The sequence below is a fragment of the Symphodus melops genome (genome assembly GCF_947650265.1).
Source record: "Symphodus melops genome assembly, chromosome: 17".
Classification (NCBI taxonomy): Eukaryota; Metazoa; Chordata; class Actinopteri; order Labriformes; family Labridae; genus Symphodus; species Symphodus melops.
Window position 1 is genome coordinate 7,827,404 of NC_136707.1, and position 26,452 is coordinate 7,853,855.

General features: G+C 42.2%; 3 protein-coding genes across 14 annotated transcripts; all 3 read right to left on the reverse strand.

Annotated features, from left to right (window-relative positions):
- Positions 1-1,367: 1,367 nt before the first annotated feature.
- Positions 1,368-4,218, reverse strand: phospho1 (phosphoethanolamine/phosphocholine phosphatase 1). Of its 5 annotated transcripts, none has more exons than XM_079366466.1 (3): positions 3,797-4,218; positions 3,424-3,514; positions 1,368-3,042 (listed from the first exon to the last, which is right to left on the reverse strand). In XM_079366466.1, exon 3 carries the CDS (start codon positions 2,904-2,906, stop codon positions 2,061-2,063), a length of 846 nt encoding a protein of 281 aa, XP_079222592.1. In that variant the 5' UTR covers positions 2,907-3,042; positions 3,424-3,514; positions 3,797-4,218; the 3' UTR covers positions 1,368-2,060. The 5 variants fall into 5 exon arrangements, with proteins under 5 accessions (XP_079222592.1, XP_079222593.1, XP_079222595.1 ...); XM_079366467.1 differs by having other exon boundaries at positions 3,738-4,218; XM_079366469.1 differs by having other exon boundaries at positions 1,368-2,857; positions 3,797-4,208.
- A 1,426-nt stretch (positions 4,219-5,644) lies between these two features.
- Positions 5,645-21,723, reverse strand: znf652 (zinc finger protein 652). Of its 6 annotated transcripts, none has more exons than XM_079366472.1 (7): positions 21,418-21,723; positions 19,707-19,797; positions 15,848-17,317; positions 13,949-14,096; positions 13,675-13,790; positions 11,615-11,759; positions 5,645-9,351 (listed from the first exon to the last, which is right to left on the reverse strand). In XM_079366472.1, the coding sequence occupies exons 3-7, from the start codon at positions 16,886-16,888 to the stop codon at positions 8,753-8,755; spliced, it is 2,049 nt and encodes a 682-aa protein (XP_079222598.1). In that variant the 5' UTR covers positions 16,889-17,317; positions 19,707-19,797; positions 21,418-21,723; the 3' UTR covers positions 5,645-8,752. The 6 variants fall into 6 exon arrangements, with proteins under 6 accessions (XP_079222598.1, XP_079222599.1, XP_079222597.1 ...); XM_079366473.1 differs by lacking the exon at positions 21,418-21,723 and adding an exon at positions 20,130-20,676; XM_079366471.1 differs by lacking the exon at positions 19,707-19,797.
- A 1,134-nt stretch (positions 21,724-22,857) lies between these two features.
- phb (prohibitin) lies at positions 22,858-25,763 on the reverse strand. 3 transcript variants are annotated; one of them, XM_079365654.1, is made up of 7 exons: positions 25,658-25,763; positions 25,052-25,145; positions 24,369-24,530; positions 24,033-24,175; positions 23,820-23,936; positions 23,632-23,727; positions 22,858-23,504 (listed from the first exon to the last, which is right to left on the reverse strand). In XM_079365654.1, exons 2-7 carry the CDS (start codon positions 25,134-25,136, stop codon positions 23,292-23,294), a joined length of 816 nt encoding a protein of 271 aa, XP_079221780.1. In that variant the 5' UTR covers positions 25,137-25,145; positions 25,658-25,763; the 3' UTR covers positions 22,858-23,291. The 3 variants fall into 3 exon arrangements, with proteins under 3 accessions (XP_079221780.1, XP_079221781.1, XP_079221782.1); XM_079365655.1 differs by having other exon boundaries at positions 25,052-25,148; positions 25,658-25,758; XM_079365656.1 differs by lacking the exon at positions 25,658-25,763 and adding an exon at positions 25,513-25,589.
- Positions 25,764-26,452: the final 689 nt, after the last annotated feature.

A 26,452-nucleotide genomic window follows, 5' to 3' on the forward strand; every position in this document is an offset into this window, starting at 1 on the left:
GCTCACTACTGCCCCCATCACTACAGGCTAAAGGTAAGTATCACTACCCCGCTTTAAATTTGAATTTAAACTAAAAGCAATAGTTCATTTATAACCTTTGTAGTTTTCTTTTTGTTAACCTGAATGTCTAGCCTACATACTATCTGCCTTGACCTTAGTGCAGTAGCACACATACTTAACTTGATTGTAATTATTCCATATCCCAGGCTATTTGTCACCATATTTGTCACACAGTGTACCGAAGATCATGACTGTTGTAAAGTTATATTAATGAACGTCTTCAAAAGGAGATTGTATTTAGTTCATTTGAAGTTCCTCCTCAAATCAATTTAGTCTTAGAAACAATAGACATGAAACCAATTGAGCGAAGAGTCCAAGCTTCAACCTGTGGCGGCACATGTACAATACTTCCTATTGAACATAATCTACATTTTGTTAAACAAATAGGCAAAATACAATTCAAAATAAAGATAGCTGTAGTTATGCATCATGGCCACTAGATGGCGTTAAACATTCACCCTTTATGCATGTACCCTTGTTCGAAAATGACTTTTTAATAGACTATGTGAAAATAAAACACAGATTAGATGTGCATAAACCTTTTGGATAAAATATCTATTTCTAGCTTACTTTTGCTAATAATACTGAAGATAACTTCCCTGAAAAACCTCATCAAGATTTTGAATTTAGCATATAGGCCTACATTTGTATATTGATACAGTAATAAGAAACATAAAAGTTATTCCTCACTTGGCTGAGCCTGCGCATGCGCAGGTGTTGGCAGCTGTCAGAAACCGGGGTAAACCGTATACATGCCACAGTCTACCGTATTCTATCGGAGTTCTCCAGGTAGCAAACTGCAAAACCGGGATACTGGCGTGTCCCGGTTTCTGAAATCAGGATGTGATGTTTACATGCACAAAATAGAAAAAATGGGATACTTAAAACCCCTATAAAAACCGGGATACGCAAGTCCATATAAACGCATCTCAATCTCATGTCACTAAAATGGTGTAGGCCTATCAATAAATCTATAGTGTACCTTTAAGGTAGACTACTAAAACGAAAATATAGCCAAAAAAGACAACACCACACTGCAAGGGAAAACCTTTAGATTGGTTTATTTTAAATTAATCTTTCTTCATTTGATTTCATAGGACGAACTGTGTAGCTTTAATGAGCCTATAATGTTTAGTTGTTCATTATTAGTGTGCTCAACATTGTGATTTATGTTCAGTTATAGCTTACACAATAATTTAATTATCTTCCATTATAAAATATATAGCCTTCAGAAGTCCTGAACATATAGTGATGTTAATAATTAAATCACGTGGACATATTTGATAATAAAGTCAGACACAACCAGGTTTCAGTTGATGGCTTTATTCCTGCTGGTGTTTATTAGCTCTTCAGTAGGCCGAGCCCACACAGTGAAGACACACAGACTGATTGACATGTTCAACAAACAAAAACACTCTTACAACAAAGTCATAACATATATGTTAATCAGACCTATTCTGAGAATCTCCTCAATTCAAATAGATGCAGATAGAGAAATGCCCATTTTCATCTTATGGCACCATAGTCTGATTTTATTTACTGAGACTATAATGTCTTATTTTTTATATTCTTAAAGTGCAGTTTGTGGTAGAACACTTAAACTTGTCATTCAAAAGTAACCAGACATCAAGTTAATAGCTGTCCATATTTCCTTTTCTTTTTAAAAATATGGTAAGTACTTATACAGTACTGATTTCCCAGTGACCCAGTTCAGAAGCAAACCAAGTCCCATTAAAGAATATTAGTGATGCAAATGATACATTACACTCAACAATAAAAACATACTGAGACCCAACTATCAATTTATAACAAAGCATTGGGTCAATGCTGCTGAGAATCATTAACCTGCTGATGATAAACTGGGCCTCTTATCTCTGGGCCAAAACATGAGGAGCTTAAGGCACGTGCTGGTTGGAAAGACACATGATTTATTGCCTTGAACATATTATCTGGGGATATGACTTATTCGTGTCATCATCTTCCCCTCTGTCTGTGAGCGTCTACTCTACAACGTGCTTCCTCAGCCTCTGCACCACGTCCTCTGCGTTCGCCCACGGCACTGTGACCGCCTTGAATTCCCCGGGCATGGCCTCGTGAGTCTCTGTGATCAGCCGGTGCATGGGAAAATCCCTCCGCGGGAAAGCCACGTCCCGGGGCCCAAGGGAGAGCGTGGGGCAGAAGTCGTTGGCTCCGTCCCCGACGTAGAAGACCCTCTGGTACGGACGCCCCCTCTCCTGCGTCCTGCGGGTCACGTAGTCCCTGACCACCACCTGCTTGCACATGTTGTCTGGGCATCGGGGACAGTCGTGGGAGTGGAAGGGTCGCATCACGAGCCGGCCGTCTTTGTTGAATGTGGCGGGGTTGGAGAAGATCCGGTGGAAGAGCTGGCGCGCCCCTGCGCGCCGGAGCCACGACTCGATGAAGAAGGTGTTTGCGTCGGACAGCAGCACCACCTCGAAGTCCGTCTGGGGTCGCGTGCGGAGGTACTGCAGGAGGGTGAGCATGCCAGGTGTTGCTGGAATCTTCTCCATGATGCTACGCATGTCGCTCTCCGTGACGCCCTGCTCGGCCAGATAGGCCAGTACGCGCTGCATGTATTCGTTGTAGCGGCCAGGCTGATAGGTGTCCTTCAGCCAACCAGGGAGATGCTGGCCCGGTGCGGCCTGCACCACCATGTCGTCGCTAGTTTCATCCACAATCGTCTCATCGAAGTCGAAGAAGATGAGGAAGCGCTTGTCGTTGGAGATGTGGGAGGCCATGATCTCTGCACGTCTAGACCTGGGGGACTCCCAGTCGCCTGAGGGGTGGGGTGGGACATAACAGCAGTTGAAGATCGAATCCCCCATGATTGACTACGCCACACCTCTTATTCCCTACTGTTGCAAAGTGGGATCAAATCTCCACTAGTGCTCTCACACTAGCCTTACACGTCCCACTTGAGGCGGGTCAAGAGGTGGAGGTTATTGAGGATGGAAAACACCACTGTATAAATAGGCAAAGGAACGGGGGGTTGGATGGAGGTAAAACAGAATCAAATATATATATAAAGACGAAAACATAAAACCATCTTAATATTGTCTAACTTTAAAAAGGGCTGAGAGCAAAGCAGCCATCCAGCAGATGAGGGCACAGCAAGACTCTGAACTGACTTTCTACAAAGGTGGGCAGTAGGCTACAGAAGGTAGAGTCGGCGTTGACCTGCTGCAGAAGAGAAAATTAATAGGGAAGGTGGATTATTTGCATTTAGGCGAGTAGAATCGACTTCATGCAGATTCTGTAAGCAGGCATCCTACATTTCAAATGTTAAATAGCAAAGAGGTCAGCCCTTTGTTGTAGCTTGCATAATGGTTTATGTCTGCATACCTGATGGTATCGGGGATTTCAGCAGTGGATGTCTGCTTAATTTACGTGTTTTACCACAAGGCTCCTTCAAGCAAGTGGCTGGTTTTTATCTCTATTGGTGGAGAAACAATGGATTCATTAAAATACATTTTCACTGAAACAATTGTCTAACTTAACTAGAAAAAAATTTAAAATCACCTTTTATTCAACTGAACTAAAACGCATAAATACAACTAAAGACAGCAGATCAGTCTAAATAAAACTTGTCAACCTGCCAATCAAAACAAAGCTTCTCTAAGAAAACAACCATCAGAGCTCGCGTGCGTTACACTTACATCAAACTTCCACAAAAAATCGATTCCGTCTTTAAAAGAAAGAAAAAAAAAGGTATTACTGTTTCACTTGCGCTGGTTCCGATCCGATCCGGTCTCACAGGGAGTAGAAGCAGAGATCCGCCGGTCGGCCGGTGGGACGATCACTTTTATGTGACAGTCAAAACCACCGGTGCGGCTGCGCACGTGACCGCGCCTACAAATCCGCCCATTTAATAACAGCCCGCTGAGCGCGTGCACGATACTTCGAAGGAAAGAGCGAGGAGGGAGGAAACGGGAAGAGAGAAAAATAAGACAAACAAGGACAGTATATGTTCTGTTTCCTGAATAACCTCAGGACTGTCAGTGTTAACACAGTGAATGTGTCAATATTTTTTTCTAATCTATTTTTACGTGTTAATGATTCTCAGGCTCAAGGCAGGTTATAACTTGAACACAAAGTACATTTCACAAACATGCCAAATGAGCATTGAAAATGGGACACGGGAAAAACAAATAAGAATAGTCAAGAAAAGATCAGCAGGTTTTTTTTTTTCGAGCCTGGTGCAAGGAAACCACGAAGCATGGTACATGGTTTTATCCAGTCACAGGAACATATTTGACTAATCTCTCAAGTAGTTGAGATTAGCCGAATATGCTTTATAGTTTGATACAAAAGAATTGCGGCCCCAAATAGAGATCATGAGTGTGCAAGTTTATTTCAAGAACAGCTTCAAGTGCTTTTTAGTTGCTCTAACAAACGGTTAAATGTTCCTCCTTCGTCAGACTGATAAGAATTTGGGTCAGTGTCAAAATGAGAGAAAAACATTATGTTTGACCACTGAGTTCATCTGTGAGGGAAACAAACCACAGAATCGCAACTGAGAATAGGATTAGAACAAACAGCACAATGTAATACATTAGCTCAAATGTGTAAGAATGCAGTCTTTCCATTTCATTTATTAAATATACAGTGAAAGATGTGCTGCGGGGGCAATGGCAGCGGCTTTTTTTCCCCTCCACAAGACGTTTGAGATCAATCCTCACAAACAAACACAGCAATTAATGAACCAAGCATCAACTTCCTTGCAATGAGCGCTCCCCCTAAAAAAAACCCAGCGTGAAGCCCTGCTCTTCTTATCTCCCTGCTGACAGACGCAGCCTCCTCCCTCCCCTACACCACCAGGCGTAATGACTAACAGCTGGGGTGAGGGACTATTTTCAAACTCAAATGGGAATGGAGATGTTCACGCAGTGTGTTATTATCTCCTGTGCTCCTGAAGTGAGCCTCGCTACCTGACCACCCACTCACCATCAGTTAGTCACTCGCACTCTTCTTGCTCAGATACCTTACGGCGTGACTCATTGCTGTGCCACTTTAAAAGCACCTATATGGTGGTAGAGGGCACACAGCATTGCAGGAGTTGTTTTTTTCTACTTAAAGTCTTTGTGACCTTCGAGGAAGAAAAATCTGCTAATGGACAATGTGCACGTACTTCTAGTTTATACTACCAGAGGTTTTGGGGAAAACTTTTCACACTACCCAGGGTTTGATATTCATTTTTCTTACACTGTAAATACCCCTTTCTACACACTGCTCATCTAAAATCGACTGTGTTGACAAGTAAAGACCCAAGCTGTATGTTACCTTACATTAGAATCTTTGTCATTGGTCGTTGACAGAAAAGGCTCTGACCAACATAATGTCCCTTAGCCTAATGCTATGCTTTATCATATCATGTCTATTTTCGTTTTTGGTTGCACATCCAAAGAGAAGGAAGCGGTCACAAAAAAGGGATCTAAAAGTTCCCTCGTCATGTGAAAGCTCAGCAGCTCACGTTTGTGCTTTTCATGTGCAGCCAGCAGACGTCATGGTTACAGTTGACCCCAGAATAAAAGAATAAACCCAGTGACCTGCTTTTAGAAACAAGTTGTGTACACTGTTTATTTGACGTTTCATCTTTGATCATCTTGTTGTACGTATGTAAATCTCCATTATAAACTCGCTGCATCCAAAGATAAAGAGGCACACACTTCTGTGATAATCATGGCTACTTGTTTTTACTTTCAAAGTTAGCAGTCAGTTAAATGTACATTATCAAAAAAGGCCCAATTTTTTTCCACTTCTTCCCAATCTCCAGATAACATACAAAAAAGGACAAACCAGGACATTATAAAGCTGCACATTTTGTACCAGATACAATAATAAAATACACAATGCTACATTAAGTGGTTAAAAATACAAAGGGGAAAAATTATATTGTATTTTTTTTTAAACGTCTTTAAAGAACATACAATGTTACTTTTTTTTCTTAACTAGCCAAGAACTTTAGTAGAAAGTGCATTCTATATAACAAAGAAAGGAGGAGGAGAATCATTGGGCAAACTGAGAGACCAAACAGGACATGATCGAGAGACACTCTGTGGATGAACAAAACAGAAGAATGTATTCAGACTGTTCAGAAAAGGCTTGTGTAAAGTTACAAAAGCAAATAACATTAATTTCACTTTGAGCAGAGGTCCGTGCTGGAGCAAATGTGTTCCTCTTTGAAAAGTAGGGAATTAACTGTGTGCACTTAAAAAAGAAAAAAAGAAAAAAAGTCCTTCATTTGCTCTGGTCCCCCTCAACACTATCCAACTCTACCCGGGATTCTCCTCCTCTCCTTGCCTAAAAAACATCCACTCAAAGTAACCGCCTCCACCTCTTCCCATGCAGCCGTTTACTGCACTCTGTTCCACAATGCATTGTCAGTCCCTCCTTTCCCTGCGCCTCTCCCACGCAGCAGTAAAGTGCAGAGAATACACACACACACACACAAAAAAAAAAAGGCTTTAAAATAACAATTAAAAAAGAAAAGAAAAAGACAAAAGATCCATACTGCAAAATGCTGAAGCACAGCAGCAGTGAACCCGAGGGGACAGGGTGAAGCAGAAAATGCAGCCGTTATCAAGACCCACAGAAATGGCAGGATAATTGCAGGTCTCAAATAAAGAAAGGGGGCATCCCAAACTACAGAGCTTAACCACTTCAGACTATAATCTGTTTGAGCAGCAGAAAGAACTGAGTTAAATTTACTGCTATTGTCCATCTCCGGTATCCCGAAATGCAACTATATATATGGGGCACACTGTGTAAAAGCAGCTTTTGGTACAAGAGCACTGGGGATAACCAGACAAAGACTGGTAGAGGCTAATGCATGCTATCTCTCTCGCTCTCTCTCTCTCACACACACACACACACGGCTCGATGCTAAGTCCCCTAAACACACATCAGATAGCAGGCAGAATGGGTGAAGGGCTGAGGAACCAGGCAATCCAAATTAATTTCTGCTTCTTTGAACCTAAAAACATTCACACCATCGGCTTTCAATTCTGTCTCTTCCATCGCTGACTTCATCACATATTTGTTTAAACACGTATTTTTAAAATAAATGGTTTCTCTGCCTTTTATCCTGACATTTCCTATCATGTGCTAACAACAGTATATCTACACTGCAGAACCATTCATTAGCTTAAAACGGAGCAAATGATCAGAGGACATAACAAAAAAAAGAGAAAAAAAAAAAAAGAAGAAAAGTAAGAAAGACATGAATGACTCATCAGCCATCATTTCTGCTTAGGCAACATTCGACAGGTTGACACTCACTTGCCTGTGTAAATCAGAGTATGTTGGTATGATCCAAGTGAAGAACAAAACAAACAAAGTAACCTGTACATCACAAGAACCCCCAAACACTAAACTGTGGAATATAGGCTGAGAGGAATATGCATATTTTGCCTGTTAAGAACTGTGATGAGAAAGGTCCCAGATGTGTGTACTGTGTGTGTGTGTGTGTGTGTGTGTGTGTGTGTGCGTGTTTGTGTGTATGCGTGTGTGTGTCTGTGAGAAATGACCTTTAACATGGTAACCCGTATCATTTGGACAGCAGCGAAAGGAGGTTGGGGTAAATCCTGATGGGGCCATGTCCTGGCCCCTCACAGTGGCAGTATTTGAGAGTCACCTGTTATCTCGAAGCATGTTGACCAACAGTACTGAGAGCTGAGGGTGCAGAAATACCAGTGAGTGAATCAGTGACAATACGGTCTTTGCCTTTGTGTGTTTGTGTGTGCTTGAGTATGTGTGCGTACGTCTGCGGCATGTCCTGCATAACTTGACTTTCGTCTTCATAAAACATCTGGTCAAATCTCAAGGCCGTTGTAAAACAGCCAGGCTGGCAAGACATGTTTTGTTATTATGTTATATCACACCTCTGAAAAATCAAATGGAAAAGAAATCTAAGAAATATTTTTATACTGGAATGGAAAGCACCGTTTGTTGACCACGTGATGAATCCAGCTTTTACTAGATTCTACAAACATTTACAAAACCTTTTTTTTTTTTTTTCCAAGTTCCATTACAAAAATAGCCCCTCCCCCTCACTGTCACCCCTGACACTACTGCTGTTGCTCTTCTGACAGAAAGCCTTAGGACAGACAAAGGTTCAGGAAGAACCAGTTCCAACATTCAATGAACATTTGTATGGGCGCCCGGGCTCCGCACTACAACAAGGAGGACAAGTTAAGTATTGCTATGGGGAAGAACCCGCGCACAAAGCAAGAGTCCAGACCAGTGTTCAACCATGAGTCGAGACTTTCACGTGAAGAGGAAATTTCAATGACACTGATCCTTGATGACACATGACAATCAGGTAATACATATTTCAACTTCCATCAGCAGCTTAAGATGAAAACGAGAAACTTTACACCTGTCAAATGTACAACACAGAGCTCACACAGAGGTCATCTCGTGTAAACTTTCTAAGAAAAATGTACACCAAAAAAATAATCTAGAGGTTGTTTAATCTTTGTCAGTTGAGCAGGGTATTTCTTAAATAATGTGTGCACGCCGGGTGTGTCCGTCCGATTCACAGACGTTTAGCTTGAATGGTTTCAATCTTTTTTAGGAGGCGCAACCGTCCAACTGTGATACTGAGAAAAAGACGTGGAGGAGCGGGCGTCAAGGCCAGGTACGGTGTGGGCCTGCAGAGCTGGAGCACGGTTCAGTGGTGCTGTGGGGCCCCGGGGCCCTTGTCAGGGGGGGGCATATGATGCAGGTAGCTGCTGTCTTCATGCCCGCAGTGGTTTAATGGCTCACTCTTAAAAAGAGCCGGGGGTGGGGGCAGGTGGGAGACGGGGGGCACGGCCAGGTGGTGGTGGGGGTGAGGTGGGGCGTTTGAGAGGTGTTGCTGGGTTGCCTGGGGGTGGGCGTGATGGTGAGAGGGGGTTGAGTGGAGCTGTACATGGGAGAATGTATGTCCCACCGGGCCTCGTGGAGGTATGGACGCTCCTGTGGGACTGAGGCCGAGGGGTGCTGAGGTGGTGGCCGGGACGGCAGCTGAGGGGCCGGGGCCGGAGGACGAGAAGGAGTTGGCAAAGACGCGAACAGGCACGGGGGGGCCGCTGGTCTGCAGAACGACAGGGCTGGTGACCCGGAAACACTTCTCTTTGTGTGCTTTGAGCATGTTGGAGAAGCGGAAGCGCTGGCCGCACACCTCGCAGGGGTACGGCTTCTCCCCGGTGTGAGTGCGGCGGTGGCGCTTCATGTTGGGCCGGCTGGTGAAGCTCTTCCCACAAATCTCACAAATGAAAGGCTTCTCTCCTGCACAGAGTCAAAGAAACGCAGATGAGGAGGGACGTCAACAAATGTTTCAATTACCAAGAAGGTGATTGCTTCACAGAGAAAAGGAAACGATGAATCAGGTGAATCTTTTTGCTGGAAAAAAGTGATTAAAGAAACCAATTTCAATCTCGCAGTGACAACCTTTTTACCTTTCCCTCGAACCATTTCTCTCCGCAGAGAGCGATGAGCGTCTCTTAAAACATGTTGCCATCTTGTATCCGAGAGTCCCTGCTGCCAAGCCACCCACTCCACGGGAAGCTATTACAATTCACACTTCGAGGAGAGGAGATGTGAAAGTGAACAACAGCAGCTCCGTTGGAATTACCGCTCTCATTAACCTCCCTCCATGGAGCTGCTGAATGTGGCTGCTACCACCCACACAGCCGTCTATTAACAGGCTGCTGAAGGGCTTTGTAAAAGCCTCATTCTGGCGTGCGGCGTGTGAAGATGCTCCAAACCAACTGAATATCAAAAGGTGACACTTAAATGTGCTCGTCTTCTCTTACTGCTACATTACTTACCAAAATGTTAAATGTGTGGAGTATTGCAAACGTTTAGAGTTTGTTTAACATGAGCGCCGTCTATTATAGGGCACCACCGGGCGTGTCTCCTGCAGGAGGCTAAAGTAGTTGCTTGTGGAAAGGGTAGAGTAATTACACCTTACAAATAGAAGCATGAGGGTCGACAGTGTTTCCGCCCTCGACAGACATGGATGGAGAAAAAAAAAAAAAAAAAAAAAAACAGAGAGGGAGGAGCGGGAGGCGCTGCTCAGTTTGGTCTTAGAAATAGCGATGCAGCAGGGACAGAAAATCAGAGGGATGTAATTCAGCACATGTCTGGGTAGTCTTTATAAGCCACAATATATGCAAGTCCCTCTTTGATGTAGAAACATTCCTATAATTACAAAATCTGGGCAAAGGCTTCCTGCTCTTTTCACTATAATGTTAAGCTTGAAACGTCTCAGAACATTCTTTTTTAGGACACTGCACGGGGAGCGGCTGGCTGGCTCCACGCAGGAACATATTTGTAGGCTAAAGTTCTCATATCGGCACTCGGAAGAATTTGAAGCTCTCTGAATGGAGAAATGTAAAAGGCAGAATAAAACGTGTAAAATATGCATCAATTGAAAACACAAAGATGTTTTATTTATTTATTTATTTTTTAAATGAAGACCACACAGTCATTTTTTTTTTGGTCCCTATTCATATTTAACCGAAGGACTGTGAAGATGTAGCAAAGCAGTGAAGCTGAGCGGAACGTTCTTTGTTATTCATTGTGGCCCAACTAAGTGATATTCAAATGTAGAACCTGGAAAGGGGAGAAGACTGGTGCCAGAAAGGCGGGGCCTTGTAAAGCTGTGCCGAGGCAGTCTAGTGATTTTCCTTTTTCAGCCAATTTGTCATTTTTCTGACACCATCTGCTCTGCTGTTTTTTTCCACAAATTGAGAACATTACAATAACTTACTTCAACTTCTTTACAATACTGAGTTTTACTGTATGCACATTCAAAGGCTGTAAGATTAAACTTTAATTTGAAAATGCTTACAAATAATTATGTGTAAAAGTCAGTTTTATAAAAAGCTGCATTTTAATAAGAATATTTATTACCCTCCGTCAGGGACGTCAACTTTACTGAAGAACTAAGAGAAACCTCAAAACATAAAAGACAGGTTCCACTGGGCTCTATGAGCTTTATGCAACAAACATTTAGTGTGTGTGTGTGTGTGTGTGTGTGTGTGTCTGGACTGGTGCAGCTGCAGAGCGTGCTGTGGGAGTCAGCTGAAACACTAAAGTGTAAAGCGTGCACGAAGATAAAGACAGAGTGGGTTTGTCAAAGTTCAGAGCGACAGACGGCATGCGGCTGTAACGTCATTAACGTTCAGTTTATTATTGACGTTACAAACAGCTAGCAGCTCAGACCTGCATGATAAATACAGAGACGGTGAGATGGAACAGAGCAAAGACGAATCAAGAGATTGAAAGAGAGTAACCATAAACAGTAAAAAAGCACACTTATTGTTTCTGCAGAAAAGTCTGCGAGAAACGTGTGTAAGTCGATTTTTTTAAGGCTATATTTATCTGGTATCACCATTACTACATGGGTTAAGGATTCAGCTTTAGCTCCTCATTGTGTAGGAAAGGTTCCTGAAAGAGTTTTAAAAAACAACAGAATTACAGTGAGCTGCTCTGTCTGCAGGATTATGGGTACATTTAGTGGCAGCTTAAGTTGTAGTTTTCTCACCTGTGTGTGTTTTCATGTGCTCGTCAAAATACTGTTTCATGTTGAAGTCTTTGCCACACCATTGGCACATGAACTGCTTGTGTCCGATGTGAATGCTCATGTGGGAGCGCAGCTGGTACTTGTACTGGAATCGCTCGTCACAGTTCTGCAGCAGAAAGGACAGATAACATGCACGCAGCAGGTCAATACAGGCGACACTCTGCTCTTTCTGGGGACGTCACCTGCTGTGAAACTCTATAGCTGAACACGCATTCTCACATCCGTTTACAGAGCGATTCATTAAAACCATCCACAAGCCTTTTAAGGGGTTAAAAAGCTGCTATGTGACCGTATTTAAAAACATCGCTGCAGAACAACTACTTCTCATGGCCTAGTGTCAGATGCTATAAACAGTAAACCAGGCTGACTGGGACCAGTGAGAGAAGGAAGTCAGGGAAGCATTCATGTGTTTAAAACTGTTTCGACTCGAGCATTGGTTTGAAATGTTTCACCAAGAGGTTTGCCAAGCCCAAAAAACTATTCAAGGAAGGTCAAGAACGTTTCCCTCCATAAGTCTAATTCAGCTTTCTCTTAATTCCTTCACATGATAAAGGAAGCAGGTTTCTTATATACGTACATCATGGTTAACTTATTTATGTTCTTCAGCAGGCTAACCTGGTTATTAGAGTGCCTAAAACCACAACACATGTTTGTATTTCAATGGTTGGTTTTTTTCCTACAATGAGATATTTATAACCTTGAGGCCCCACCTGGCTAAATAAAAGGGCTGTGGGTGATTCTGTCCTCTCATCTGTTTCTATACGAGACTCCAGAACTGGGAGAACGACCTATACATAACATACACGCTGCAGTATGACTTCAAACATTTCATTAAACAGCTCCACCCAACACACACACAGTTCCCAGAGTGTCGCTGATTTAAGTAGCTCAACATCAAAGATCTTTTGTTGAGTAGAACCCATCTGTCGACGTTCCTCTGATTTAACCAATCAGGACAAAGATAAGATAATGAACAGAGACCAGACATTGTTGAGCAGGGAGAAAAAAATAAATAAAAAATAAAAAATCTCTTAAGACGCAACGTTACAAAAGGCTTTCATAAGAGCTTTCTAAAGCTGTACAACACTTGAGTATTCTGTTCTTCTTTTATATAATGTGGTGTTTGCTAATATTTGACCTGGTCTGGCTCGAGCTTGTCTGATGACATAACTGCCCGATGAATATTCACACCACAGGAGGAGGCTCCCACTCTGAAAGACACTTTTATGGTCCCAAAAAAAAAAAGTGGAAAAACAAACAAACAAACCTCCAGGCTCCTTTTTAAATAAAGAACAACAAATTACTGTAACTTTCAGTTCATAGAGTGCGTGTGTGTGTGTGCATGTCTTCGTGTGTGTGACCCCCCCCACCCTGTTTGCTTACACGTCTGTCCTCTGCAATAATGTAATGCAATGTGAATTCATGATACCCTGTTAAGGAATCAATCTGAGCGTACAAAGAGCCAATGACAGCGGGGCTATGCTGCAGCATTGTTGCTGAATGGCGATCTGTAAAAGGCTGATGAGTCCATTTAACAGCAGAGGCGAAGCTGAGGTAAGAGATCTGGGAACTGTCTTCATAAAAGGGTCAGTCTTATATCTTATCTGTTACCAGAAGGCATTTTAACACGGCGACACATATTTCAAACCAAGGAGCATGTGAACGGTCGATAGGAGAAACGCTGAGGACGAGCCGAAGAAGCTTCAGCTTCAACATCTTGAGTGCAGCTGTTCACAAACAGCTGGCACTAAAAACCTACACTAGAACTAAATGTGTGTTTAGGATCATATCGAAGGACTCGTTTCACACAGTAGGACAACCCTCCTGGACACTTAAAAGAACTATTTGTCTCAGGTTTATTTTGTGTCCCACAACAGGAAATCCGGTTCTCATAATACACGTTTATATAACCTGTCATCTGAGTTTGATACAATCCATGTAGGCAAGGAGGGCTGAAACCTGAATCTAAGTGGTCACTTTGGATGTGGACGGGACACATTATGCTACTATGATGACCTTACCTCACATCGGAAGGGTTTCTCTCCAGAGTGCTGGAGCGAGTGAACTTTTAGAGACATGCTGCGTTTAAACGACTTCCCACACGTCTCGCAGGTGAACGGCATGTCTTTTGTGTGAGCTGGGTAAAAGAGAGGAGATGGAGAGAGAGAGAGGCAATGAGTCAACTCGTTGGAATAAAATGTCTATCTGTCTACTAAATGACGTTGTTCCTGTTGTTTCCTCCAGTACGAGATACATTGGTTTAAAAAAAAAAAAAAAAAAAAGGCCCTCACTTACCGACCATGTGCTTGCGAACGTGAGCCATAGTGTAGAACTTCTTCTCACAGATTTCACACGAGAACTTCTTCTCTGCATAGCCGTGCACAATCTTAATGTGCTCATGAAGTGACCACAGCTTCTTAAAGGACTTGTTGCAGGAGACGCACTAAATTAAAAAAGAAAAAAGAAAGAAGAACATTTAGGATTTAGCTTTGTGATGTTAAAAATGTGAAGCACATTTAAAGCTGGATGCTATGAGGTGACATTTCCTTTCATTATACTGCAGCTCCCTCTGCTGGAGAAAAGTCATAATGGGTCTAATGTCCTGTATTCCTTCAGGAAGTCTTCGAATGACAGTTTAAAAGGTTTAATGGTAATTTTTAACGTTGGAGTAAAATATTCCACCTTTGTGGATCTTTTAATGTTTAATTCTGATAAACTAACTACCCTTTATTTGTAACTAGACAACTTAAATGTCCATATTGACATTTACAAGAAGTAAGTCACAAATGTCACATTTTAATCTGTGGCTCAACCTGTTTCAGTTAACACGCTTCGGTCAGGATTTTTTTTTATTTTTTTTTTTCCTCTATGGTTTTGATGGTCAAATCTTTAGAAAACTAAATTCTCGCCTGGATTCAAGTTGCGACTGACTTGATCACTGTGAAGTGTTTTTTGAAGCCCCTTCATGTTCACCTTTGGTGCTGTGTTAGGATTGCTGCGGAGAAGCAAAACCCACAGCATCAAGATGTCACAAACACACATCCTCCTTCTTATCCTTACAAAGAGTCCATGACTTTGTTTGTGTATTCCTTCCAGGATTTCTGATTACGCAGGCCAAGCCATCATGTGAGCTTTTTTTTCTTCCTTCTGTCTCTCTTTCTACAACCTTTTAACTTTTGTAGAGTCCTTAAGCAGCTTCATGTTTCAGAACATGTTTCACACAAAAAAGTCGATGGCTTAAGAAATATTTTCACTTCAATGGAACCGTCTGCGTTGGAACCTCTACATTGAGCTGAAGTGAACCTTCACAGTTTAAGTGAAGTGTCATCTCAGGTTAGCTTTCTATAAAGCACTGGGCTACGACAGTTATGTGGTCCTGGTGCATCTGAGCAGTAGAGGATCCACCTGATGAAAGCTTGAACTCAAGTTGAATTAATTTAACGATCTATTTCAGCTTATCAGCGAACACAAACAACACAAGTGTGTCACTAGTTATGCATTTTGTTTGCTTAATAGAAAACAGAGTTCACTTAAGATTAAATCAATAAAGGCCACGCTGTTCTATCGTCTTTGCTAAACGTATACAAGTCAGTTCAGCTTATCACAAAGACAGACGAAAATCTATTCTATTATGACAAGATGTTGTTGTGACTGACAAGAAAGAAGTGGTGGGGTTAAAAGTGATTTTTTTTTAAATAATTGACAAAAGGAAATGCAACAAACATGAAACAAACAGTCTTATTGACAGATAAACGTCTGTCAACAAGACTGAAGTAAACAGATAATCGATTAAAGGAATTGGTTAATGAATTTGTGTCTTCACAGCTGAAGATGGTTTCAACAGGTTGTGGATTGAACCGTGTCTTTATCTGGCTAAATAAAAATATTTAAATAAAGTACATTACCCTTGGGCATTAATCTGCTTGCCTCTCTATGTTTGACTTTTAGGGAAGTGAAACCAAACGGAGCCCTCTTCTACCATTCAATGACACCGCTGTGGGATACATAAAGGTTTATTTTATGTAGATGTGATTGGGTTTTTCAGGTTCTGAATTGGAATAGTTTGAGAAGTTCATCCTGACTAAAGCTTCAGCCTGTTTTTACTTTTAACACGCTTATGTTGTTTTTTTTTCTTCCACATTAAGCGTTGTTTTAGACAGCTCCTCATGTCATAAACATGTACTTTATCTTTACCTGGATGTTCTTCTCACAGTCGGTCTGCTGGTGTAAGGCCAGCTCGCTCTCCAGGACAAACTTTTTGCCACATTTGTCGCAGATCTGCATTCGCCTGTGTGTGACGTTCATGTGCTTCTCCAGGTACCAGCGCGTGTTGAACACTCGGGGGCACTTCTCGCACGCTAGCAGCTCCTTCTCCTCCGCCTCCGCTCTCCCTCCGGTCGCCGTGACGCCGACAGACGACGGGGCCGATCTGGCTGACCTGCGCTTGCTCTTCGGCGGCTCCAAGCGCTTCCTCCGCCCCCTGGTGGTCATCCCGGATGAGGCTGTGCTTAGGGAATTTCGGAGGCTTTTCCTCCGTGGCTGGCTGGCTGCTGCCGTGCTACTGGCAACCCTGCAGACTCTCTTTGACCTTGTCCTCCGACTCTCAATCTCATCTTCTTCCTCGTCGTCTTCTTCTTCCTCCTCATCTTCATCCGGGCTCTCCTCGTCCTCCTCCTCTTCCTCCTCCTCGTCCTCCTCCTCCTCGTCGTCGCTCCCATCCCTGTCAGAGTCGTCCGCTGCAGTTCCTGTTTTGTTGTCTCCCTTGGAAACGTGCAGAGTCTGGTTGTTCAGGTTGACCTCGACGATGATCTGCTCGCGCTTGAAGTCCCCTTCCTCCCCTTCCTTGTCCTCGTCCTCACCCTCTTCCTCCGAGTCTTCTTCCGAGTCGTCAGAAGTGCCATCGTTTCCGGCCTGGGACCCTTGTGTCCCGACCTCCTGCCCTGGTCCCCCTTCTCTGAAATACTGCTGATGTTGCTGTGGAGTCGCATGTTGAGAGGGCAGCTGACCAATGTTCTGGTCTCCAACAAACGTCTTGGCTGCCATTTTATTGTCCACTAACACAGAGTAAGGCTTACCACCAACCTCCCTCTTATAGAGCTTGCTCGTCTGGTCCAGATCTGGGACAGGTGGGTGACAATAGGACTGCGAAACCGGAACCCTGCGTCCGTCCTCCTGTGACATGCCGCCAAGGCTGGGGATGGAAACCTCTTCCTTGAGGCCCTTGCAAGATTTCATGAAACAAAAGGCCAAGGAAACTAAATCACTGCTGATGTCCCGAGGTAGACGAGACTATTCTACAAGGAGGGGCAGGGGATGCTGCACCAATCCCCCACCCTCCTTCCAAGGAAAAGACAGGAAGGAGGGGATGAGGAGACAGGTAGTCAACCTGATTCAAAAAGAGCATCCATGTTGTCCGAGGTAGGAAATACAGTTGGAAAGACATACAATCTTCTCCAAGTTTTGTTCCATATGCTCGTATATCAGACTGTGATAAAATCCCTCTGTTAGGATGTGAGATGCAGATTTACTTCCTCTGATGTCCGCTGGCCCGCTCAGCGCCCGCGTCTTCAAATCGCAGAACGAGCAAAGACGAGGCGAACGTCAGACACGAAACCGGTGTGAGGAGGACGTCCGTCCGTTGAAGAGCCATTCACAGTGCCTTGCCTATGAAGAGGGAAAAAACGGAGAATTTACGACGAGGTCAGAAAAAAAAGAAAAAGAAAAAGTTGCTCTTTTCGCTGACTCCAGAGTCTGAACTGAAACTACTGCCATGTTGACATGTTCGCAAACACTGAGCAGCATGTTCGCCCACAAACGTTTCAGTGTGCGTGTAGGAGTAAAAACCACAGCATTCACACATTCATGTTTGTGTGGACTTGAAGCAGGCGCTCCTAACATGTCCAGGCTACAACCTAAACACCTCACTATCAAATATAAAATTCAGGTAAGTTTGCTTTCTAGGTTGACACGACATTGAACTATTAATTCATTTCAGGAAACATTTAGAACAAGAAACATGTTCAGTTATTATACTGACAGAACGCGTCAACTATATGTTGCAGTAAAATAACAACTGACACACTTAAAACAAGAATCACACAGACTCGATGCAGAGAACTGATTGAACACAGGGGCTGGTCTTTTTGGGGTTTTTGAAACAGTGCACACCATCTTGCACTCACACCTCCCATTGACTGTTGAAGACTTTAGTGTAACCACAGCTCAGGAGCGTGTAGTGCAATCTAACCACAGGAAACTGTATTTCAGCCTTACAACGCAGCTTTAGAGCCGTGTGCATGTTGAAAGCTGCAGTCATTTCATGATAGTTGATGCAATGTAAAGATGCAAAAAAAAAAAAGAAGAAGAAGAAGAAGAAAGAAAGCATCTAAAAACAAATAAATATATATATATTTGAAGGAGAAGGACCCCCTTTGTGGGTGTTTGTATGTTCCTGACTTTCGTATTTATCAGTGCTGGGTTGTCCCTGGTTGAAACTTGGTTGACCTCAAACAACCTTACACCCAGCTCACAATAATGAGAATGCACCAGGGCGGTTTGCGCACTAGAAAACCTCCCTGTGCAAGAAACAAACAACACATTTCCTTTCATAGAGGCAACAAACATCCCTCTGTATCTTTCCTTCTTTCTTAAGCTATCCTCTATGCTCGTCCCTCATCTTCAATCATGCAAGAGTGAGGGTGTAGTGATCTATTGATACTCTGCGTGAACACTTTGTAGTTTCTGCCCGTCATCCGGATCTTTTAAACAAAGCAAGCAGCAGCGAGCAGAATGAGGTTTCTTTGGGGGGGGGGGGGGGCGCTGTGGCTCAGTGGGTAGAGTCGTCATCTCTCAACCAGCAGGTCAGGGGTTTGATTCCAAGCTCCTACAGTCACGTCTGACGTGTCCTTGGGCAAGACACTTAACCCCAAGTTGCTCCGTCTGCAGTGTACGAATGGGATTATGCTATTCTGATGGACACTTTACACAGCAGAGTCCTGATGAGGACGCCTCCCTTTAGGTGTGTGATTGGCACATCCTGTCTCATGTTGAATATAAACTTAACTGAAAGAGAAACTTGTCAAAGAAGCTCACAAAGAAATATGGGGGAGGGAGGGGGGGTGTCAAAATCAGCATTTAACAGGAATCAAAACATTTTCATTTTTTTCAATATTGAACAGTTTTGGGATTAAAAAAATAATCGTTTGTCATTGAAATGTCAGAAAGTTTTCAGCAAAAATGTAAAACCACAAATACTTTGATCAATGCACGCATTACAAAAACTGATAATTCTTGTTTGAACTTTCAGTACTTCCAGTCTTAGGCTGTGGTCGAATTGTTCCTAAAAGAATTATTATAAGCAGATTCTCCTGTTCTAACTGTAACTGCGTCTTGCAGGAGAGTTTAAAAAAAAAGAAAAGAAAAGCAAGAACAAAAACAGAAAAATGCAAACTAACTAACTGATGTTTTCTAGATACACAAACTAAAATCGTTTGAAAGCACAAGTAAAAAGCATTTACTTCGAATTTAACAATCCCTGCGTACAGGCACACCTGTCTTCCTGTGAACGCCGACTCTGATCCTTTCTGAGAATTCGACAGCGGCTCTGAGAGCATTAAGACTACAGGGGAAGGGAGAGCGCGGCACTGACAGAGCACCCAAACTCACATGGCATCATTGAGTGTCTGGATGAAAGAGGAAGAGAAATCCCTGAACCCAACACGCAAAGTTTGTTCAATTTAAATAATATCATAAAGTTTAAAATAAAGGTCAAAATGTTAAGGTAATAGATGTAGCTTATAAACTAGTCAATTTTTAAAACTAATGAAATGTTCTATATTTATTGCTGACACTGTAAAAACCTGCACTTGAGCAAATAAACAAACAAACACTGTGGTTATGTAACCCATTTTGAGTAAAAACCCTTCCACCCGCTTATGATGTTCAATGAGTCATTTCAGAATTTCACTCACAGTGAAACGACAAAGTCTTTGATGTGGGAAACAAGTAAAGCACAGTCTTCTCAATATCACTGGTAATTAGTTTACAGCCTAACCTTGTCACATTGGGAGGTCAAACCTACTGAAATGATGATCATTGCTGACGGTTTTTGAGCTTAGATAGCTTTCAGTGGTGAACTTTGAACCCTGATACAAGAAAAAGAAAAAAAGGACAAAACAGTCTTCCTGCCAGCACAGTGAAGTAATCCAACACATTACTAATGCTCTGCAGAAATTCTCAATAAATACAAGTAATTCAGAGACTTCCTCAATCAAGTTTCAGAGACATAACGAGAAGCTGCAATTCATCCAACACAGAGTGAGCTACGAAGTGATCCCTATAACAGATGCTTCTACGGCTTAAGACTTGATTGACAAAGAATTGGAGTTTAACTGCAACTGCACCAACCAATCAACCAAGAATGTCAACATTTGAAGAAGGTGAGAGTCGGAAAGCAGACAACATGTGCCATGTTTACCTCTGATTGTGCAGCAGTGCTCCCCTCTCAAGTCCGAACTTTAATGAGCTTTCCCCTTTTTTGCAGCTTGTGGAGGACCGTGTGAGGGTTCACATTCCTCACTCTGTCCAAACTCATAAGACCTTAAACAGCTCACTGTGTGCTGCACTGCGGGGGGTGCTCCATGTCTCTCTAGGTATTTGGTCTTAAAGCTCATAATCAGGTCATCAGAGTAGTACCTGGTGATTTGGTTAACTCGTATAAATCTTTTAAGGTTTCATAGAAGTGAGAGATTATCAAGTCATCCCTCAGTCCTCCTCAACCACCTTCATGTGTTGTCATCACTACACAGAAACCTGACAGGTGATCAACTACTGTATCGTCACGACGGGCTCACCTGTATTTTAAATACACAATCTTAACGTTGTTTAATGCTAAACATATTTAAATACGATCGGAAACACTGACAAACACGTACTTTGTAAAGTGGCTGATAAGAAGACACAGCTTTGTTCAAAAGCTAATTTGGGGTTTTAAATCGCTACGCTTTTAAGAAATCAAACGTTGCAGCAAAACTTAAGCAAATAAATGCCTAAAACTAAAAAAGCAACATTAGCAGTCACACTGTGGGCCTAGCCAACTTAGGCTACTTAGCTTAGCTAGTCCAACACTCAATAGGTAATAACCTGCACACACATGACAAGCTAACTTAGCTACATTAGCTCACGTTGCAGCCATTATATATTTTAGAGCAGTTAAGGTCCTTAAAACTCGTGGGAATTATTTTACATTGCACAAGCTTAACCATCCCGGTCCGTCTTTGTCGACGTGCAATGGCCCACAGGAGATGGACGACTTTCACTTTTTCAAAAAAAAAAAAAAAAACAGAAAACCGCCCAGATTAAAGCTAGTTAGCTTACAGATAGCAGCGGTAGCATGACTGTAACAGTTAATAATAATAATAATGCACTTTGAAGAAAAGACGTGTGACAGCTGTTTTACCCTCATGAAGACAGATGACAACTCGATGACATGCACGACGATCGATACAACTTTCTTCTAGTGCATGATGAAAAGAGCAGTTGAATTACATACAAATAAAATAAATAGTGACTGGTGTGCAGACAAACCCACTCAACTCAACACTGTCACAAAGTCAGAGCTAGCTCAGCTCACTCACAGCAGCCCCGGCTCCTGGTACACGGTGACCTAACCGTGCTTTCCTTAAGCATGCATGATGCCTGTCATGCATGTAACTGGATAAAATTAAGTTATACAGCATTATATTGTGGTCGGGTTGCTTGCTTACCTCGGTCGAGTGACCTCCCTCATTCGATCGTGCAATCAGAGTTGCACAGATTCAGGGTTGCACGCGCACTTCTCTCGTTCGCTCTTCCATTACGTTAGCGGATGTGTTTTTAGAAACGCCAACTACAATCTGATGCAAAATGTGGGAGATTCGGTGCTGATGTGCATCACGGGCTGTTGAGATAACTGCTCAACGGGGTCGTCTCCAGCCCCGCTACGTGGCCCAGCCAAGCTCTCGCGCGTACCACTGCCGTCCCGCGCTCATCTCAGGCATCCAGGCCGCCGTCTGGGCGAGCGAGCGCGCGCGGCAGCGTGTCTGGGTCTGGGTTTTTTTTTTTTTACGTCTCACTCAAAACCTGACAGGCTAAAGCGCGCGCACGAGCTGAGCTGAAATCCTTGATTGATGAAATATTAATGAGTACCACGAGGACCAATGTATCGTCACCTTTAAGGAATCAACTATAATTAAGTCTTTTTCAGATTTGATCGTTTGAGGGTAACAAGTGTCAACTAAACATCTTCCTTAACAAATACAAGACCCCCGACGCAAGTTGTTTATTATAGTAATGGATTTCTTAAATCCAACAATATTTGTGGTGAAGGTTTCATATTTACAAAACAATTTAATTGATACTTTAATGTTAACATTTTCATATTCATTATTGTTCTCATTTCTTTTAAAGGTTACAATGACCTATTATATCAATTTATTTAAATATTTTGGAAATGAAGTAACAAAGAATGCAATAGATTGTTTTTCTTCCTCAGAAGGGGCTACAATTGTGATGCACCCCCTGGTGGTGACTGTAATGATGACACCCAAGAAGCAGTAATGTACATTCCCTCCTAAAGCCTTGTTAAACAAGCAGGACCACTGGAAGTTACAAAGAAAGTTTTATTGAGCCTAGCAGATTCTGAAACAATGGTCTTACACTTGCTCCAAACTCTTTAAAGATGCACCAACAACCTTAAAGGGTGAAGAAGCATCCACTTCTCTCCGACAGGCACATTCCTATCATTTTGGGTGGCAATATAGAGACAAGAAGTTGGAAAATGCATATTCCAGAGATTTAATCCTTTTTTCAAGTCAGAGGACAAAAAAGGAATTCAAATCAAATAAATGAACCATCACTTACTTCAGTGAACCCAAAAGAGCTTTAGATTGTTGGGTCATATACATGGTTGCAAATTTGAGGGTTACTTTCAAGGCCAAACATGACAGTGACGGCAATCATTGACAACTACAAACATTTGATGACAGAACACCAATACTTTAAAAATTAAGTTTGTTTGTCTCGTGCCACTGAAGAGAGGCTTTGTCTAAAATCTCTGTGCAGCAGTTAAAGAGGTTTTTAAGATAGCGGTGTGCTGTCCTGGAATAATTTTGATTCTTTTTGGTTCAGGATTCAGCAACCATACACTTGACTGAGAATGAGCTTGCTTGTTTATTGATATAAGTTTAATCACTGACTCTTAATCATCTTATCTTTCAAAGAATTGGCTCTTGATAAAGAACCATTGATTTTACCACATGCAGTGCTGTAAATCTGAAACAATGAAGCAAAGATACATTTTCAGATATTTTACTTTGTTGTCAATTCAATTTAAAACAAAGAACTATATACGTATATGAATAGGTTAACATCCACTTCTTCACACATGGTTGGACTTCATACATTTATCCATTGTTGACCGCTCACTTTGCCTCCCATCATGCTCCTGTCAGCAGAGCCCAGTCCAGAGAAGGTAAGAGAAAGAGTGGAGGGAATGTGTGTGAAGTTGGGAGTCCTTTATTGAATTCTCCAACCACTTCTTCCCTAGGCCCTGTAAAGGCTGGTGACAGCAAGAGTGGGCGGGACATGAAATGAGACATTATCACTGTGGCAACTGTAGCAATGTGCCCTGTCCTGAAGGCAGGTAAGTGATATTGCGGGAACGTGAGAGCTGGAAAGCGATGTCCTCAGCTGCCTCCAGTTTACGAAGCTCTACCAGACCATCACCAGCCTCCATCAGGGAGTTAGCAATGAGCAAGGCAGCCTGGGAATCTCCCTCTGCTGAGATAATGGCTGCCTGTTTCTGTTGCTCTGCCTAAAATAAAGAAAGAAAAAAAAGAGGATTATTTAAGCTGCTCCATTTCCCAACATGCCACACTTTTCCAAAGAAGTCTGTATATCTTTTCCATGATTGGAATGATCCGTGTGTAAAAAGAAAATACCTTTTCTACAACAAAACGGGCCCTCTCAGCCTCCTGCTGGGCCACCTGCTTCATCTCAACAGCCTCTGTGAACTCCTTTCCAAAGGTCAAGTGTGTCTGCAAGAACACAAAAGAGACATTTATTTCTGGCATGTTGATTTTCTGTAAACAGAAAATTATTGTTGCAAAATTAGCCAGGAGCTTCATACCAGTGAAACGTCGTCCAAGATGAGGCCAAAGGTGGAGGCTCTTTCTGTAAGGTCCTCACTAACCTGCTGAGACACCAGTTCTCTCTGGGTAATGAGCTCACCAGCATCAAAACGAGCCTGTCAAGAGGGGAGACAGGACCACACACAGAGACTTATGAGTCGCTGCTTCAGCTCATTGGCATCCATTATAAACTTATCTTGACTCGTACTCACCACTACAGCCTTTAAGACCTCTGTGGTGATGGATGGCAGCACCCTCTCATCATAGTCCTCACCAATAGTGGTGAAGATTCGTGGTAGCTGGTTGGTCACCGGCCGGAAGAGGATACGCAATGTGATGTTTACATTCTGCAGATCTGCAGAAGGAAAGATTCAATGTTAATCTTCGTGCACATATTGGTCTTTAAATCATATAGCTTTGTTGCATGATGATGTAATGTATGTCTGCTTATTTTGGTGATTGTGCCAATTCAATCTTGACACATTGGCTTTTAAAAAGACACCTGAGTGAGAGCAGCTTTACAGCAATCCAGAAGCTAATTGGTGTACCTTTGCTGCCTGTAATGACAGGAACATTACGTGGACGGGAGCGACAATCGAAGATGATAGGTTTCTGAACCCAGGGAATAAGAAAGTGAGTCCCTTCTCCAACAACGGCATCCTGCACTCCTCGAAACCGGTCAAATATCACAGCCTGGTGCCCTGCATCAACTGGAGCGGGAAGAGATGGTCACATGTCAGGAATGTGAGGCGTAGCAGCTGTCAATCCTTTTTAAAAAATCTTGGTCAGTCCTACAATATTTGTTGTAGCTTTGGAATAAATCCCAGAATTGTTAAATAAAGTGAATTATGCTGCTATAGCAACACGGTGCTATAGAAACAAGTTTTCAGGTTTACCTAACACAATCACAACTCAATTCCAGTTGTTTGAAACACACTAAAAAGCAAATAAACATAAAACAGTGTATCCCTTCATAAATTTAAGACAAACAATACAAAATATTGGATAGATAAATAACTCAAAAATGGGCGCCTTTATTTGACCTTAAATATTTTAGCATGTAGAATGCATTTTTATATTAAATTATATTTGGTTTTATTTCTATTTGTTAAATTCCCCCTTGTCGAGCCAATGCTTTTGTATATCAAGAACATCTATTGTTAGGGAGGTAACTTTATTGTATTCTTGTTTAAGTCATGTGATCTTACGTATACAACAGATTTTTACTTACCATTGAAAAGCGCAGAGTTAACAACACCTCCACCAACGGCGAGGGCCAGTCCCAACTTCCCAATAGACTCAAACAGCTTGGCCATGACAGCAATCTACTGAAAGCAATTAGTACACATCATTAGCATTAATCTAATACAGGTAAACCTTTTGAGTGTTATTGGTGGTACTTAGAAAGTCTAAATCCCTTCCACTGTAATGATTGGCATTGGCCTCAAGGGCTGATACAGTAGATGCCAAAGCTGTGGGGGTGAGCTAACACAACTCAATGGATAGCATTAGCTTTGCAGCTAACTACCTAGCAGAGAAGTGAAACAGTTCGCAAGCTAAGTCGACAGAATCTTAAATGTGAATTCCAACACGTAAAACACTACATATAATGGCTTGGATGTCGCTTTTGTGGCCGCCTGCTCGCGTGTTGTCTGTATCTGTACAACCTGTAAAGTGGTTGCTCGTGCTCACCCCCTTCAACTCTTTGAATATACCGACATTTATCTTTATAAAGAACACACATATCTCCGCTTCTGCTTGATTATGATTGAACGCATGTTTTGACAAAACAATAAGGCTTTTAATGAGCCATGAATACACAGCATGTTTAACTCACCCTAATAGTACGCAGATATCTGTGACCTCCACCGGACACGACGTATGACACATGCAATAGCTGTTCTTCAGCGCATGCGCGTTGTACGTAGCGACGTAATCTCTGATTGGACAAAGGTACTGTCTCTTCTTCTACGGCTTACATATGAGTGGTTGTTCTTAATGTAAAGAAGCCAATTACTGCCACTCATTGTTTTATGGTTTTGAGGGGAAAAACTGGACATGAGATTACTAAAGAATAAAAAACAAATTCGCGGTTGATTGAGTAGAACCATATATCAATAAATTTATTCAAACTAGTTGTAATTTCTTCAAAGGCAGGATTGTGTAAAAGTGTATCATATTCTGGCAATTATTGCTTCTACCAGAAAGGCATATAAATAGGCGACCAAAACGACTGCTGCAAATTAATGTTAACATTATTTATTTGGAAGTTAAATGGTGCCATCTGGTTGATTTAATCACACCTTATGTCGGCCTACACAGTGGGTGAAATTGACAAAACTACTATTTACTATGTTAAGGTCCTTTATCCAGAATCCATTCACAAGTACAGAAGTAAGCTTTGTGATAATTCGTCAGGGGAAAAAAATGGTGCTATATTCGATTGTCTACATTGATTCCACTGATTCATCTTATTCTGCAGATCTCATATAAAAGATACCTCCTCACAAAAAGATCTGAGGGTTGGGGAATTAATATTTAGTCTATTTTTCACATTATTAAAACACACACACACACACACACACACACACACACACACACACACACACACACACACACACAATTGCTTATG

What these genes read in the sequence shown, in the direction of transcription:
- phospho1 (XM_079366466.1), bottom strand. Translation starts at nt 2,906, where the DNA reads ATGGGGGATTCGATCTTCAACTGCTGTTATGTCCCACCCCACCCCTCA.
- znf652 (XM_079366471.1), bottom strand. Translation starts at nt 16,888, where the DNA reads ATGAAATCTTGCAAGGGCCTCAAGGAAGAGGTTTCCATCCCCAGCCTT. An exon ending in ACTGTGAGAAGAACATCCAG is followed by an intron (nt 14,097 to 15,847) that starts GTAAAGATAAAG and finishes TTTTTAATTTAG; the next exon opens with TGCGTCTCCTGCAACAAGTC. An exon ending in AGAAACCCTTCCGATGTGAG is followed by an intron (nt 11,760 to 13,674) that starts GTAAGGTCATCA and finishes TTTCTGCTGCAG; the next exon opens with AACTGTGACGAGCGATTCCA.
- phb (XM_079365654.1), bottom strand. Translation starts at nt 25,136, where the DNA reads ATGGCCAAGCTGTTTGAGTCTATTGGGAAGTTGGGACTGGCCCTCGCC. An exon ending in TGTCATTACAGGCAGCAAAG is followed by an intron (nt 24,176 to 24,368) that starts GTACACCAATTA and finishes TTCCTTCTGCAG; the next exon opens with ATCTGCAGAATGTAAACATC. An exon ending in TCTTGGACGACGTTTCACTG is followed by an intron (nt 23,728 to 23,819) that starts GTATGAAGCTCC and finishes GTGTTCTTGCAG; the next exon opens with ACACACTTGACCTTTGGAAA.